We start from the raw sequence: 17862 nt of genomic DNA, 5'->3' as shown, positions 1-17862 counted from the left end.
CAATTAGGAATACACATTGCCCATGTTTTAGAAATAGGGCAGAGGAATTACCCATGTTTGAGAAACAGTAAACAAACACAGTTCATACTACATATTTTCATTTAAGTTAAATAATCTTAGGAAGGTAGTGTTACCCATGTTGGAAAAATAGTCAACAGTAATAATTGTATCCATGTATACTTAATTAATACCAATAAATAAAAACGATTCAAGTAGGGAGCTTTTTCTGACTCAGTAAGCGGAAGAGAAGGTAAACAGTGGTGAGCATGCACAGTATAGGAATTTGGCAAAAAGAAGCAAACAATTACAAAATACTGGCTGGGTTCATGAAGTGTATAAGACAACATCCAAATGAGATTTCTCTCTTCAATATTCCTTATTTCCTTGGCACAGGTTTATTGCTGTTGGTTACAGCATCAGAATACAGAGCTCAAAGACACTTGCTTAAGTACCCTGTGGTAATGATCTCTCTCTCTCTCTAGTACCAAGACACAGCCTAACTCAGAACAGTTCAGCAGCCATGTCACAGTGCATAAGGTCTTCCAGTTAAAGCTACAGTAGCATTAGCTGCGCAGTAGAAAACAGTACCAACTACTCTTTTTTTTTTTTTACTGTATAAATTCTAACAACTAATAACATAATCTAAACCAGGGGTCTCCAGCATCAATAAACGCTGCGGTGCCAAATTGAAGTAATACGGTGTGTGTGTGTGTGTCTCTCTAGATTATATATATATATATATATATATATATATATATATATATATATATATATATATATATATATATATATACAGCTGGTGTGTAGTGTGTATTGTTTATGTGTCTAATATTCCTTTTACACTCCCAGAGGTGTAGTTATATACAACCATACACATATATATATAATATATATATTAGATATTATATATATATATATATATATATCATATATATATATGTAATATATATATATTATATCTGGTATATATGTGTTGTGGTGTGTGTATGATATATATATATATATAGTATATATATATATATATATATATATATATATATATATATATATATAAATATCATATATATATATTGTGTATACCCTCCTATACCTATATAAGTTATATGACCATATGTATTATATAAATGTTTTGTATACAACACAGTCCCTCATAGTAATATATATATATATATATATATATATATATATATATATATATATTATATATATATATATATATACATATATAAGACACACAAACGTGACCTGATTTTCGCCTGGGACTATCCGATCCAACAGAAGAATACCAAAGGAAGTTGTACAAGAAAAACTCAGGCATGTTTTGTTAGAAACAGTGATTTGCTGTTTGGATAATTCAAATGTAAATGTATTGACTACAGTACCAAGTACATAGCAGGATTTTTACAAAACACCTGTGTCGTCACTGGAGGAGCAAAGGTATTTTATAACAATCCATTCCACATTGAAAAATACAATTATCTGATGAGAGCGATGGGTGCCTGTGATCATGACTTAAAGCCATATGACCCAATGAAAAACCCTTGCCTGGTTAAAAAAAAAATAAATAAATAGGCATCCACTTCATCACTTCAGTGATTGACAGATAGTGAATGGCTAATCCTACAGAAAGTATCAGCATTTGTTTATGCTACTGTTTACTAAAACAAATGTCAATTTTGTTTTATTTGTTCACAAAAATTATGTATGTTTTACCGTTTAAAAAAAATAAAGCTGTTTATTCTTCCTCTATATTGCATCTGTTATTATTTACATAACTTCTATTTCTGTGTTTCTGTATATTAAAGTCCAAAACATGTAGCTGACATCGCCCACTGACTTTTTTTTGGGAGCTACCTCTGTGATCAGTTTCCTGAATATTCCAACAATATTCACAACTGATGCAAGTACAGGTGCAACACCATAACAAAGTTAAAAACACATCAACGTTCTGGCCAGATGGCCTTCATTAAGCAATAGTGAACAGACACAACCCTCACCATTAAATACATGAATGCAGGACCTGAATTAGTGATCCTATAATCCCAATTAACAATTCAAATAGTCATCCTGATGTTTACACACAATACCATGAAGAATCATTACAGATATTTGAAAACATGTACATGTATTTTAATTTATAATCATACATTTCAATATTACCTTATTCAAAATGTAATTTAATTCTATTTTCCAAAATGTATTAAAAAATAATGGCTGCAGATACCCAAAATAAATCCTCTGATTAATTAAATCATTGCAGTTCCAAGCACACCTGTCAAATAATTTAGGGAAAAAGCAGCTGAAGTCCTATTCTTCATTGAGTCCCTTAGGGCTCTGACTAACCAATGTAAAAATCCAGAAAGCTTCGCAGCAATTTTTGTTTGTTACCCACTCTAGTGGGCATCTAGTTTTTTCTATAACTCTTAACATAGATGCTGTATGTTTAGCTTCCTTAAAATGTTTTGCTACTGGGTAATTTAAATCCTCCCGTCTAATCACACTTTTATCAAATAAGCCACATAATCAGAGACACACGTAAAGTAATCCTTAATCTAATATTTCCGTCCAGAGAATGGATGGTGGAAGGTCTTGGATCTAATCATATTGTTCCAATGTGCGCATGGTTTATTCCCCTAATAGCTCTTATCGGATCAGAAATGTCTTGTTTTCCATCTTTAGGGCTGAATATAACAGTATATTCACCTCTCAGGTTCTTCCCTCATTTGTAAAACATATATGGTGGTTCAGAAAATATATTTTCTAACTTTTCAAACTCAGCAATTAAATGCCAATGTTGTTTAATAATTTTAGAGCTAGTACATCATGTATTACAGGTGGTAACACATGCTATTTCAATTGTTTGATTCAACTTTGTAGTTTCTTTGAAAATATCTTCTCTGTTTAATGCAAGTGCTTTTTCCATACTTTGTATGACCTCACCTCTATTATACCCACGAGTACAATAACGATCAACCATTATTTTCATTTGTTTTTCATATTCTTGAGGATAGAAATTAGAAACTTCTGAAGAAACAATTGGTCAAGTACATGTGTTACTGTATATAAAACCTCTATTTTACTGTTCATACATTTTGCAAATATACCTCTATATATGGTTTGTTTTTCTTGTTCATACATTTATTTATTTTTTTAATATCGTTTGTGTCCGTTTTGCTTTATTGAATATGACTATCTGGTACCTGGCATACACATTAATTTTTACATCTGGAATTCAGCATAATGAACCTTAGTGTGTGATGTATTATGAAATAAAACTGGAATTTGTAAAACAAATATTATGTGATGTATTTGCTGATGAGGTATTGATTAGGCTGACAAGGGATCTAGTTGTACTCTGCCTAAACTCTAATTAAACACACACGCTATTTCAGAAGAAACGTATCATTTGGGTTACTATGGCATACTGTAAATTGTGTATTGACCACTGCAGTACTTTGTATCCCTTATTGCTAGTCAAGGGCTCGTTTCTATATACTGATACTATGTCGGATCAGGACAGAACGAAGTAGCACTTCTATATGAAGTTACCGACACTGCCTGTCGTATTCCACCGACACCTACTTAACTGCTCTATGAATACGGTGGATCACAGTCATGTCCCTCGTTGAACTTTGAGAAACATGTCTGCTCTAATTTACGCTATGTATTTAAGACACAGACAGAGACTAGTACAGTGACAAAGGGGATCGGCTCAGAAATTGTAATGTGTGTGCAGCATCTTTCACATGGTTTGTAATCAAGAAATTATAGCGAAGTATCGCTTAAAGGGGGAGGGTATGTGACCTGTCACAAAACCCCTTCTCTCTAGTATAAGGTGCTAGTGCCTTTTGAATGGAAGGCTTATGCTGCAGAAGTATATGGCCCAACCTAATTTCTTGGGGTTCCCCACTAGGTCTGTCAGTTAAGCCTCGAAACAGCAATCGATTCATTGGCCACACAAAACACAGTCGTTCGAAAAAATCTCGATGATTGTACCGCCCACAGAAATGTTTGCTTGCAAGCATGTCGACCAGCTCGCAATCCAAGGCGCCAAACTTTTTGTTTATATAAAATACAAAGAGGGCGTATACTTACAAAGCATTTTCAGAACTGATTCGCTGGCAGTCAGGATGGGACCAGCAAATGAGATGCTAGCTGACACAGAAGCAGAAAAATAAGAAAACGGCCACTGCTTGTCTTGCAGAAATACTGTAAATAGCAAGGCAGGGCGTTCGGTGCAGTTTCATTGATAAACTTAAATGTTATTAACTACATGCATTACAAAAATGCAATTATTTAAAAGCGATTATCCAGTATTTATCTCGTCGTATATAATGAGGAATGGAATCGATTGAAAAATAGATTTTCGATTGAATCGTAGCATCCCTCTTCCTCACTGATGATGGAAATGATAATGTGGCTTAAAAACCCATTGATATGAAAAAATGTGAATTCTGGCCAACTCAGATATTTCGGATAGAAGATACCTAATAAAGCAGTCCTCTGTAATCAAACTGAAATGCATGAACATAATAGTTATCAGTCCAGAATCATTGATCCCTGTGGGAGACTCTGAAAAGGGGAAAAGACAGGTACATACCCAACTTAAAATGTGGATGTAAGAAGTGCAGAAATAGGCTGCCACAAGCAGAACTAAAAACGTGCCCTGCTTGCATGCATACGGTGAAGCATTGCAAAATGATATTTGAATGCAAAGATGTACAAGGATTATCACTTTCCCATTTGAATGTTGAACCAGACAATGTGAAGAGAATTGAATGTATGGGGTGCGAAGTTGATCACCCAGTTAAGTGGCTCATCTGGGAAAATTAGAATGTAAAGATGTGAGCCAAGTTTTTTGCAGATAGCAGGTGTTTAAAATGGTCACACACACTTGCGATGCTTAACACTGGATTCTAGACCCTGTGGTGGTGTTCACAGACCCACTGTGAGCAGAACCAGACATTTCAATCCTGCTGGGAGCAGTCTGATATCCTGGATACAAACTGGACACTGTGATTAGAAGACCATTGTTACAAGTAACTGTTCAGAGCAATGATATTATAATGTTATAAAACTCTGTACTGGTATAGAAATTGCTAAAGTAGAAATAGTATTGCAGGAATTTGTTAGCCTAAATGAAAAGATTCCGCAGGAATACTGACCTAATGTAATAACCTTGATGGAGCCTCTAGCTAAAGTCCCTTATCAGCAAAAGCAGCAGGAGCCCCTCGGTTGTAATTCTTATCTAATAATGTACCAAGATCTTCTTTGTACCAGAAAAATGTGTTTTAGCGAGCAAGGCTAAATATACTGACATAAACAGATGCCTTAATTTAAAGATAGGTTGGCTGTTTATTCTTATCTAAAAAGGGACTGAAGGAACACCATGGTACCTGAAAAACATATTTTAAACCGAGGCATGACTCACTGACAGAACTGGGGCCAGTTGTACTAACAAGATCAAAAAACAGGATCGGATCGGGGCTCGCTGGAGCCGGATCTTGGAAAGGCGTTGTATTAAAAAGATTAGGATCAGGCTCCACTGATCCAATTTTTCAGCAGCATGTGCAGTAACTAAGGAGGTAACTATACAGTGATGGGGTTTTTAGCATGCGAGCAGACTAAACAAAATGTCGAGAAGGTGGACTTCCCAGGAGGAGGAAGCACTAGCTGTAGTATTTACGGAAAAAGAAGAAATTATAACTGGTCAAATTAATCAAAATATAACCACTTATGTAAAATACAAAACGTGTATTGTGTAATGTTAGTATATAAAATTAGTATAAAACTATTGGGATATTATATAGCCTAAAAAATGAACGAATTAACCAAAGCATAAATAGCGAGTTTCAGTCATATTTTACATATTAGATAGAAAACATTATTCTTTATTGTTTCAATTTATTAGCCTCAGACAAAACAGGACTCTTGGGGAAATCAAAACTAAATTAAAAAACTTAACACAGCGGTGTAAGTATTATTTTTTACTCAATAATGTATTGTTTGTTGTTTAGCATTTTAGAGTAATTATAATAGACTAAATACTTCGTTTTGCAGCAAAAGAGAAAATAGCTTCAGCTCGCCAGACAGAGGGAGGTCCTCCTCCAGAAATCTTGGAGGAGATGTTCCAGGTGAGGCCAGACGTGGAGGGGATAGAGGGAGACTGCGAGTCAGCCCTAGGGAAATGTTACAGAAATCCAGCACTTGAGCAAAGTAATTCACCACCGTTAATAACCAGTTAATTTAGTGTTGACATATTTTTTAAATTATTGTACTTTTTCTTTTTTTTTTTAGGACAGGAGTATGTCTTCATTGTTACTGAAGGTAAAGCTAACTATTTTGAATGCGGTTGTAATGAGATAATTGTACTGAACAACTTTTTTTTCCCCGTAAGCAGCAAATATATTACATGACAACCGTATTGTTAACATATAAATATATTTTATTTCATAGATACACAACAGACTGAACAAATTACTCAAAAAGAGTGGATAAAAAAAGAAGAGGACAATAGAGGATGATATTTTAATATTAACAAAAAGAAAATTAGAACTTGAAATTAAATTAGAACTAGAAAAAAAAAAAGCTTAAAGAAAAATTATGTACATATAATAAAATGTACTTGTTGTTATTGAAATAAATAACTAAATAAATATGAATGTTATTGAATTCTGAAATGTATATGTTGTAAATAAATAAATAAATACATTTTAATTCACCAATAATACTTCATCAATAAGAATGTAACTTTTTAACAATATAATTCCACATAATTTGTCCAGCTAGTAAAGGATAATTTATTTAATTGATTTCTTCATTTGCATCTGCATTATTTTCCGAAGGAATGGGTTTGCTGGCCTCGATACATATTGTGCAGCACCACACAAGCCAGTACTACATTTGCAGTTCTGTCTCGGGCCAGCCTAATCTCCACATGCAGAAAACCAAAACGCCTCTTTCAAGAATAAAATTGTTTGTTCAATTTTCACCCTGGTTCTGCTGTGTGCATTGTTCTCTTCTAAGTAAAATCAAAGAGATTTAATAAAATCACATTTATTTAACAGCGTCACTTTTATATACTATATACTATACTAATTAATATTTTTTCCTCTTATGAATAACGCAAGATGTAGTTATGAAAAGATGAAAGGGTGTAATAATTTGAGATAATTGCCTGTGATCAAATACCATTCAGATAAGTTATCTGAATTGTTATTTATTTTGTTACAAGGTATAAAAGTGGTTATTTCTCTTTAAAAACTGAGGTCATTTATAAATGTTTCACCTTACTATCTCAAACACTAGAAACAATGGGCCCGATTTTCAAAAGGTCTGTGCACCGCGCAGAGGGGTATGCGTATCGCAAATGGCTGTTGTGCTGAAATTGTGCCAAGTTGCCATATTCGAAATGTCCTTTTGCGTGTCGCAATCCATTCTGTGCTGTGCAGAAATAAAATGTATGCATCACGCAATATGGGAGCAGTGGCCGACAATATGCATGATCCTGGTATATTCGAAGGCACGCGCCAAACACAAAACCAGGTTTCTGATGTGCAGAATAAGGATTGTAAAAGGACTGCGTTAACTCCACAAACACTACCATTCCAGCACTGACTACAAACAGGCAACAATGGGAAATGTGGGTAGCATGCAGCGTGTCCGTCGACGTGTGGATGCAAATGATGCAAGGCACATCCAGCAACAGCAACGCTGACATAGGCGAAGATATGCTGAAAGGGTGCCGGCCTCGGCACACATATGAGGAGCTCAGCAATGAGCGTCGTGTCCAGGTACCATCTTGACCGAGACATGCTGACTCATCTATGTCACATACTGCATGATGACCTGGCCAGAACAAACCTGAGCAGTCATGCCTTGTCTGAGCAATTGGTAGTGTCTGTCTGTATGTGTATCCTGGCTACCAGGACCTTCCAGAAGGTAGCAGGTGATACAGTGGGGATCACCCAGTCAGCCGTGTCCCGCCACCTCGACAGGTTCATAACCGCGCTGCTGCGACATGCTGAGGAACATGTTAAATTCCCCAGTACCAGAGCAAACAGGGAGGAGATAATGCAGGGTTTTTAGAAGGCTGCGCGTGGTGGGTGCAATTGACTGCACCCATATTGCTATCCGGGCACCTGTTCCAGTTGTCCTGTTCTATCAGGATTCCAGTTGTATTCGGAATAGTGGGAAATTTGAATAGCTATTCCATGCCATCTAAACACGGTATTCCGAATGAATCCGTTCGTGTTCTGGATATCAGTATTTCGAAAACGTGATACCGAATACCCACTTAGTATTAGGATACTATAATATATAAGATGACGGCTTGTGTGCCCAACAAAGCCTTTGCAAAAACTGTGCACAGATATATTAGTAGGCTACGCGTATGACCCCAAACTGGTTGCCAACTACGTAATATCTTCCTATTTTTTTTTTTTTTTTCGGTAGATCAACAGACAACACCTACATAATTTATTATCGTTTATTTAAGTAGGTAGTCACATTGAGATTAAAACCTCTTTTACGAGTGAGACCTAGCCAAGCAAGTAGCAGCAAGTCAATTGGACAACAAGAACAAATACACAATAAAATAGAATTAAGACACAGGCAAATCACATTTAAAACAATAATCAAAATACACAAAAGTTGTCAACTATTTAAAACAGTTACAACTCTTAGTCACAAAATTTTTCACATAAAACGCATCACCACGCATAGGCGCGTAGTATTAAATAATATCACCGTTAACAGAGAAGGACAGAGAAAAGCATTGGATCACACTGAGGATAAAGGGAACATTGATCAATTTTCCCAGAAAATGCCACAACAAAGATCTCACGTTGTGAATATATCGGCAAACAAGAGAGTAAAAGATGTTCTTTGCTTTGTACGCTGTGAAGGTGGCACCCAAAGTGATCTAGAGTGCTTGTAACAGGGAGAGATCTGTGCTGACTCCGCTGGCGTGTTCACGGGCTGCAGGAAGAGGGCGGCAGTCGTCCAACAACCGCCTGTGAGTCATGGCAGTGACACGGGGAGGTGGGAAAGTGGGTGTGTAGACCTTCCCCCTCTCTGAATGGCTGAGAGGCGCGTCTTGGGAGATTGTTAGCCCTATAAATTAACGCTCCGTTGTTTCCTCAGGTCTGCCCACTTAGACGCAACGAGAGTGCGGAAGCACTGATCCAGGACCGGGAATCAGGTGAAACAAAGAGTTTCATAGTGAGACAGAGAGAGCGGGGAACCCTTGGGCAGACCCCGGCGTATTGTGACAGAACAGGCTAGTTAGCCTACAGAGTAGGACGGTGATCCGGGTCGTGCAGGTAGCGACGACCGGGATAACGCTGCCGAGTGCAGCACCTTTTATTTGTAGTTTTATTACTGTTTTATTTTCCATTGGTCTTTTCACCTTCTGTTTTCATTATTATTTCTTTGAGCACCTGCGAGTGCACTTGATGTTCACGTACCAGCTGTGGTATTTCCGTGGTGCTGTCTATCATCGTTGATAGGCAGCCCACGGTCAACAGTGCCCTCTGCCGGAAAAAGCAAGAACTGTTTGAAAATAAAACTGGGCACCTGTGTGGTGTTTTCAAGTACACCTGTCTGTCTCCTAGTCAGTGAATTACCCACACCCCTTCCACAGTGCTCTACTGCCAGGGGAAATTGACATCGACTTGCTTTGGTCATCGACAGCTGACCGTCTTCCTAATTTGAAAACATTAGCTTTCTGATACATAAATGCAGTAAAAAATACAGCTGATGCTGTATTGCTTTATTTCAATCTTGGAATTTAGAAAGACTATATTAAAAAATCCATTGTTTTCTACTTAAAAAAAAAAAAAATTAAAAATTAAACTTTTGCTAGTATTTTTGATATCCAGTATGAGAAAAGAACCCAATACAACTGCACAATACTTTTGTTACTTTCTACATACCTGTAAAGAGATACCACATAATTTTGCTTTTATCTGTGCATAATTCCATGGGGTGTAATTAGAAGTATGTGTTATAACCATGTTGCTTTATAATATTAATGCTGTTAGTTTGCAAGGATACCAGACTGCCTGCATTGTCTACGACCTAGGATTCAACGTTGATCTGCGATCACTCGATCCATTTAAATGTGAATAAACTGAAGGAGTAAATATATACTCCGATTCATTAAACGTTAAATAAACCAAGTCTGTGCGATTATTCTTGATTGAATGTTATCTGGATATGTGAACATCTGTAAGCCAGTACACACATGGAAATGTGGCTTGAGCTAGGAACTGAATAAATGATTAAATGATTAAATAAGGCTCCAGCCACAGGTGTATAAATATGGTGATCACAGGTAGTTTTTGTGCTCTGTGCTGTGTTGTGCTGTCCCGTCCTGTGTTTAAGTTTTCGTAAGTTTTGTAAAACCTTTTGTTTTGGCCCCTGTGCTTTTTTGTTTTGTTTTGTTTAGCGTGTATTGTTTGTGTCCGTTTAATGTTTTGCTTATTTATTGTTATTAAAAGTGTGCATTAGCGCTTGAAACCAGCAACTTCTGTGTCTGAGTCTCCCTTCTTGGTTGCAACAGCCTGGCCAGTGATGCTGTCCTGTCACAGTACCTAATTTATGTCTCAAAGTAACCAGCATTTGTATTTGTGCTTCAAAGTTTTCATGGAAAAAAAATAAAACTATATTATTCCTTAAAAAAAGGTGATTATAATGGTGTGGCCACTAATAAGGGCACTGTTTTAAAGTCTTTACAGTGCTGAGCATCGCTTTACAGATCATGAGTTTAGTCCAGACTAGTTCTGTCACTATCTAAAAGTAGACAGTACCGGTTCCACACAGACAGTACAAAAACTAATTTTACAAACACCACCAACAGTATTTGACACCTGTATTAAATTAATTTGATCTGTGCTGGAGTATAAATGCAAGAAAACAAGACGCAGGGAGCAGCTGTTTATAAATGAATGAAGAAGCAATCATGTGTAGTTGCTCAGAGTATTTTACCTCACTTACTGTAGGATCTTGAATTCAGTACTAAACTAGTTAAGCAGCAAAACTACCTCTGTGGTTAATTCTGGAGTTAGGTGAACTAGCCTATTGTCCTCTGGTATGAAGATAAATAGTCCAACTCGACTGAACTCTTGCAGCCTAATTAAATCCTAGCATAAAAACAGTATCAGTATAGGCTGTAGCAAGTCACCCGTGGAAAACCATACCACAATTCACAAGTATCTGTTGTAATACTACTGTCTTTGCCTTCATGTTAGAGGTACAGGAGATAGAACTCCTTCTGTTTGAATGCTGCTTTTATAATATATAAATCGGATGGCTCATCAAAACTATTTTAAAGAAGTCTGATTAAGTAGTCACTGCTCCCCACATCAAGATCCATCGCTGTGCACTGAATACTAATAGGACATCAAGATTCCTCAAGCTTTTCCTACATTCTTCTTATGTGAAATAGTACTGCAGTACACCGTTGAAGGACAATTTTCTTTTTCACTTGACGTATCAAAAGCAAAAGACTGATACAGTATGTACTGCACATTTATTGCTATCACAACAAAACACTCCCCAGAAATTTGATGATTTGTGTATTTCGATAGATAGTTTCTCACCTGCTTATCCAGTTTCTGCTGTCGGATGCTGGAATTTTCATCATCAAGAACACTGCAAGGAAAAATGGAAAAAGATCAATGATAAATCCTCAACTCACTCCAAGTCTGTTGAACTATTCTCAACCCAGCTTTACCGAAAATACAATTTCCCCCTCTATAAGCTCGCTTTTCTTCACCATTTTAAGTCTTTCTTGAATCTCCAGACATGCATTTTCAAACCTGTTGAATAGCATTTTCGTTTTTTGTCTGACTGTCCTATTTTATCCAGTCTCAAAGTCACCTGCATTACTATAGCATTGCAGTTACAATTAACGGAAGACTTGAAGTTTACTACTTGGCTTTCTAACCAATAGCTGTTTGTTATGAATCCCACGTTTAGACATAACTCCCTGAACACTCTTATGTGTATTTCCTGTTATATTCACACATTACAAGATCATTTTAATGACATGTATATGTGCTTCTGAGGGTGGGTGGTGGTTGTTTCAGGTAGATGCTGGGAATCTACTAGTCTGTTTTTTTTTAGGGTTAGCGCTTATGTTTCTGTGCCGCCTAGCATTTTATCTTGCACAATTAAGTTAAAACAGAGATTCAGCCCAGCTACTGACGTATTAGCCTCTGGTGCCTGTGAATTGCTCTAAACTAAAAGTCTGTACTTTGCAGTGGCAGAGAGCTGCATCTTTAACTAAACAAACGAGGTGGCAGGGACAGACACTGCGCCTCAGGGAGGCAGGCCTCACAGTTTGAGAACCCCTGCAATAGGATAATAGACATACATATCAAAGCTAGCTGGATTTCATAATTGATTTTCACTTCAAATGAAATAGTAGATAGAAACACAGGCACATCTTTCATACATTAAACAAGTGTATGCCCCTTTTTGCACAATTACCAGTACATGATTCATTCTATCAACTTTTCTATTCCCTATCACCTTCAAGGCCAGTGTAAGTGTGTCAAACTAGTACTGATTTTCTACAGTAACGCAGTTATAAAGTGTATGTGACATGTAAACACTTTTTCAAGACTAAACATTGCATCATTTTTGATTCTCATTTAATTTAACACAATGTATTTGAGCTTTCCTTTAATATGAAATCACCTGTATTCAACACATTTTGTTAAAATGTAACAGGTTTTTAAAATGTTATTAAAAAGGTCTTGAAAGCTATCAGATTAACAAAATAAAAAGTACCAAATATAAATTGAATATAAAAAAAAAAAAAAAAACACTACTACAAAACACTACCTTTCCCAGTGCAGTAGGGCAATGTCCCTCCTTCCTGACTCGTATCTACCTTAATTTGTTCTGAATACTTTAAAGACACCCCAACTACTAAGTGGCCGAAAAATTCCTACATTTCTATTGGAGACTCCACTTGCGAGATTTAAAACAAGATTACAATCAGAAATAGATGCTTGTTCGCAGGATTTAAAGCTATATTACAGAATTGCATATTGTGGCAAAATGTCAGAAAATGCCTAGGCACATAAAAACCCCAGAAGAATGTGCCCTTGATCACAAGGATTTTGTTGTGGAAGACAGCAGAGGAAAGAAGGTACAACTTAAGTGTGCAAGCTACTGTTGAATTACTATACATATTGTGCCAATGCCCAAGAATTTTAGAAAATAACCAAAAACAATAATTTCATCCAGTATAAAAAAGCGAAAGACTCGAAAAAAAGGGATTTAAATAAAACCACAAAATAGCTGAAAATAAGCACCAAAAAATGTAATTAATAAACACAGAAGCTCTAATTATATTATAGTTATGAGATTTTAGAATTGATTCATGAAAAAAAAAAAAAAAAAAAAAAACAGCAACATTTGAACATCTGAGTTTTGCAACATCCATCCTACAGTCCCTTCCTGTTTTGTAACAAGTGTGTTAATAGAAAAAGATGAAATGCTCTAAATACTACTAAAGTTCAAATGTGTTTCAACATTTCCCCAGTTTTAGCTTCCAAGTTGTAGATTTAATGAAAAATAAATTTCAACTGGTAGCCTATTTAAGCAGAAACAGAGGGATACAAGTGGATGAGCTGGTCACTATATTACATGGTTAGCTGGTGCTCTTTTTTATTTCTTGTTTTGATCCATAACTGGTTTTCACAATTTTTTTTTTTAATATACAGACCAATTTTACACCCAACAGGCTTCAATTCAAATCAAGGAGGTCTGAATGATAGGATTTGAACTGTACATACATTACTGGTAATAGGGTTGGAACAATCGATTGTGATATTATCGGTAATGTTTTTCCATCGATAATTTTATTGCGTTGAAAAACGATTATCGATAACCATGTTAATCGTCCATTTCCATCCGTTGATACACTTGTATGTAACAGTAACTCTACATTGAAGCAGTAAGTGGCACTGACCTGTCTGCATGAGGCGTCACACCTGATAAGTGTGCACTGTGTAGTGGAAAGTTGTTGTAATGCTCATAAAATAAAATGAATGTGGATAATGCTCATAAAATAAATTATGTTTTTTTTTTTTTACTGGCTCAATCAAAAGTTAAGAAACTGATTTTTTGACCCATGGTTGCAGAATAAAATGTCAAAATAATAATTTGATAAAAATCAAGATTATGTTGAAAACAGATGACATAAGATATAGTAATGTGCTTATTGAGTGTTCTGTGACCCTTAAGCAGCAGTAATAGTGGTGTAATGATACATTAATGTCAGGATACGATACGTACAATGATCTGCAGGCCGGGACACAATAGTATCACGATAATGAGATGGTCCTGATACCTCTATTACGATACAATATAACATGTATAGTGTCACAATTAATCAAAACATAATGAATTACTACACCCCTCAACCTTTAACTAGCATAGTCACCAAGTGAGACTGAAGCAGTGGAGTTTTATCACTTCCCACCCTGCAGTTCTAAACTGATCCCTGACACTACTGTACCCACCTCATTTAAAACAAAAAAATCTAACAGAGATTGATCCCAGCAGTCTAAAGATTTCAAATTTCTCTGGAGTGCAGGCAATGGTGAGAAAAGGAGAATACTGCAACGTGCTGTGTTTTGAAGTCTCCCTTACAGCACAATTTGGGGTCCTTTGGTGTGACAGAGTTCTTTGAAGCTTATTGAATGAAAGCAAAAGACAGTGGTATTGATGGGCATGTATCAAATAGCCAGCAGAATCCGCACGTCACTTTCCGACGCAGATCCCATCAAACACTGACAGAGGGAATGCAGGCACAGAAGGTACAGTAGGACACTCATGTCGACTGAGGATAACCTGGACATAACGTACTATATTAACCTTTAGCACAGCACAACACTGAGGGCTGAGGTATTGTTCTGCCAAGTGCTGTTAGATATGTTACAGTAGTTTTTAGAGGGCATCTGCCATAAGATTAAGGGTAAAACTGCTACTTATTTGGCAGAGTTGAATAGTTAAGGTAAGAATACCAGAGGTAAAAATAGTCAATAAGTAGATTAATGTACAAAAAAAAGGCTTTAAAATAAATTGTATTTCTGTATTTCTTGTCAGCAGGAGCAAGTTTATCACAACTCCCCCACATCATATTATGATAAAACGTTGTTTGGCTCTTTCTTGCTTTATTTTAGGATACAAAGACTTTTACAACACTGTAGATAAAAAAAAATTAAAACCCAAGACAATTTGTCCATAAATAATTATACAACTGAAAACGCAGCATTAAGCCAAGCGTTTTTTTTTTTTTTACCATCTACTGTACAAGACTAAGAGCCAAGAGGATACCGTACTTGCATTAAGATAACTCAAGCAGCTTGCAAGCAAATTTACTGTATGCTTACCTTGCAGCTGAGGTTGAGGTAGAGGAGAAACTTGCAGAACTTGAGGGTCTTTATATCCACCCAGGCAGGCAGACAGACAGTGGGACACAGCACAATGGGGAGGGAGAGAAAAACAGGAAAATAGGTTTGGTGTGGTGGTGGAGTTAGATAAAGAGCACTATCAAATATGGATACTTGATACATTTTTCTAATTTGATTTACTACCAATAAATCCATGTACAATTCTGCAGTTTCTGCTTATCATGTTTTGCCACTGTACCTGCACAAATTGCTTCTAAAAAATCTATAAGGAGGATGCTATAAAAAGTGAGGTGGGTGGGAAGGCTTCAGTGCACCATGCTTCAACTACTGTACTGTATGGACTTCAGTGCACGGTGCACTGCTAATATGCGTCCTCTACCCCAGTTACCTAAAATTAGCCTTGAGGAGTCTTTTCAGAAGGTTGGATCTTAAAGCAAAAAAAAAAAAAAAAACAGAAACAGAACACTGGTAGTAGAATAGTAAAGAGGAAAGGAATGCAATATTTGGAAAATGTAAAGGATCCTTTTAAGTGAGGCGGGGTAAAATCATGATAATTAATGGGAGGGGAGTGTTTGGACATTACAATGCAGCAACAGACAAAAAGGGGCAGCAACTTGCAACAAAGGAGAAGGCTAAAATCATACTCCAAATCAGCACCATTAAATAGTGTATAGTAACTTTAAAGTAAAGACATAAGACAATGTGCAGGTCACGGCATGCTGTGTATCACAATAAATGTGATGGTCCCAAGGGGCTACTTTACTTTGTATGATGAGAGAGCAGATTTATTGATCAAGATGGGTTACTTTGTTAAAATGCACAATTTAAAATGATACAGTAAGGGGAGCATACTGTATGTTCAGAAAAACTACACAAAGTTTTTAGTATTTATCATTCAAGAACAGTTTAGTGGATTACACCACAAGTAGTCATTTAGCACTATTAGTCCTGTACTGCCAAACACATAATCTCATAATTTTGTACCAGTCAATTTGATGAATAGTTTTGGCACAAATGGCGCACCATAAAAAGCTTCAAACTTATGAACAAAGGACAATATTGATATCCATCAATTTAAAAATTAATATGTCAATTCATCCATATGAAAGGCTTCATGGACATCTGGGCAGGGGTATAGCTAGGAATGGATATTTGGGTGGGCCCCAACGTCGGGTGAATGGGCAAGTAACAAAGGTTTGACATCACAGGAAATAGTTTACACTACAAACAAGATTTAAATCAATTAAAACTCTGAATACATCAAATATCTCCCCAGGGTTTCAGCAGAGCAAAAGTAGCCTAGACTGAAAATGTATGGTGACGAGTGAAGCAAGTCAAACATTTTCTGCAGTTTATAACAGTAGTTGTATGTATACACTACAAATACATAGCACATATGCATACAACCTACCGAAACAAACACGCTGTGCACAATAACTGCAAAAACCATTTCATTTGACAAAAAAAGCGCAAACAGAAACTAAAAAAATCCCCAAACAAAAAACTATCACTTTTTTCTTAGTTATACTGTAATCTCTTAGCTATACTGTAATAACTTGCATAAGGGCATCTGTCAAGCAAAAATTAAAAAAGCTCCTGCTGCCTTCAAACCAAAACTGAAATCTTAGCTGTGCTGAGAATACCTTGTTTCTAGCTAAATATCGCTAATTTCGTTTTCACTGCACTCTCAGGTTCAGCTAAACAAAGATATTGTGTTGGCTGAAAAAATACGTAACAAGCAGATTGTGATAGGGCGAGGAGTCCTGTATATTAAATGCATTTATTTTTAGAACGGGGTCTCCCCCTCCACCCCTGTGCAGTTTATTTTGTTTTTGTATTACGATTTATTTATTTGTGTTTATTGTGATATGTAAAAATGACATTGAGAGCCGTGTTATTGTTTTGACGGCAGAGCCTTATGGGTTTTTTTTTTTCGTATTTTATGCTGCAATGTAGATGGGAAGCCCATCCACATTAATAATTAAACCTAGTGCAGAAGGTGGCCATTTCCCAAATTAAGTGATTAATTTGTTGCTAATCAGGAGATGGTCACCTGCATAAATACCTGCAGCTCTCTCCCCTCAGGGTGGGTGTTCGTGAGGCAGAATGAGAGCAAGCAAGGAGAGAGGAGAAATTTAAAACAGAAACGTACAGATCAGTGAAGGCATTTGCCCAGCCTGATTTCGGTTTTGTTTTGTTTTTGTGTTGGAGACTTGTTTTATTTAAAACCTTTATTTTCTCTGTGAGCAGTGGTTTTTGTCTTTAATAAATGGTGCATGGCGCGTCATTTGCACTGCAGTACTACCTTCGTTATTCTTCCTGCATTCCGGCCTGACATCACCACTCGTCATCCTGTCACACTTATATTGTATATTGTAACGTACAATTCTGTAAATTCTCTGTACACATGAAAAAATGTGTGTTTGGA

At 36.4% G+C, this 17862-nt stretch overlaps 1 protein-coding gene across 3 annotated transcripts in view; it reads right to left on the bottom strand.

The window, feature by feature from the left end:
- The window catches only part of LOC121318511 (tubby-related protein 3-like), a 70155-nt gene that overhangs the window by 37434 nt on the left and 14859 nt on the right, over positions 1–17862 (bottom strand). For 2 of the 3 annotated variants that reach the window (XM_041255254.1, XM_041255258.1), the window contains exons 2-3: positions 15414–15461; positions 11604–11655 (exon numbers count right to left, since the gene is read on the bottom strand). In XM_041255254.1, coding sequence (XP_041111188.1) covers positions 11604–11655; positions 15414–15461 — 100 coding nt within the window. The remainder of the gene's footprint in view (positions 1–11603; positions 11656–15413; positions 15462–17862) is intronic. The other variant, XM_041255255.1, reaches the window with a different exon arrangement.

Source organism: Polyodon spathula, chromosome 7 (genome assembly GCF_017654505.1).
Source record: "Polyodon spathula isolate WHYD16114869_AA chromosome 7, ASM1765450v1, whole genome shotgun sequence".
NCBI lineage: Eukaryota > Metazoa > Chordata > Actinopteri > Acipenseriformes > Polyodontidae > Polyodon > Polyodon spathula.
This window is presented reverse-complemented; position numbering and strand designations above follow the sequence as displayed.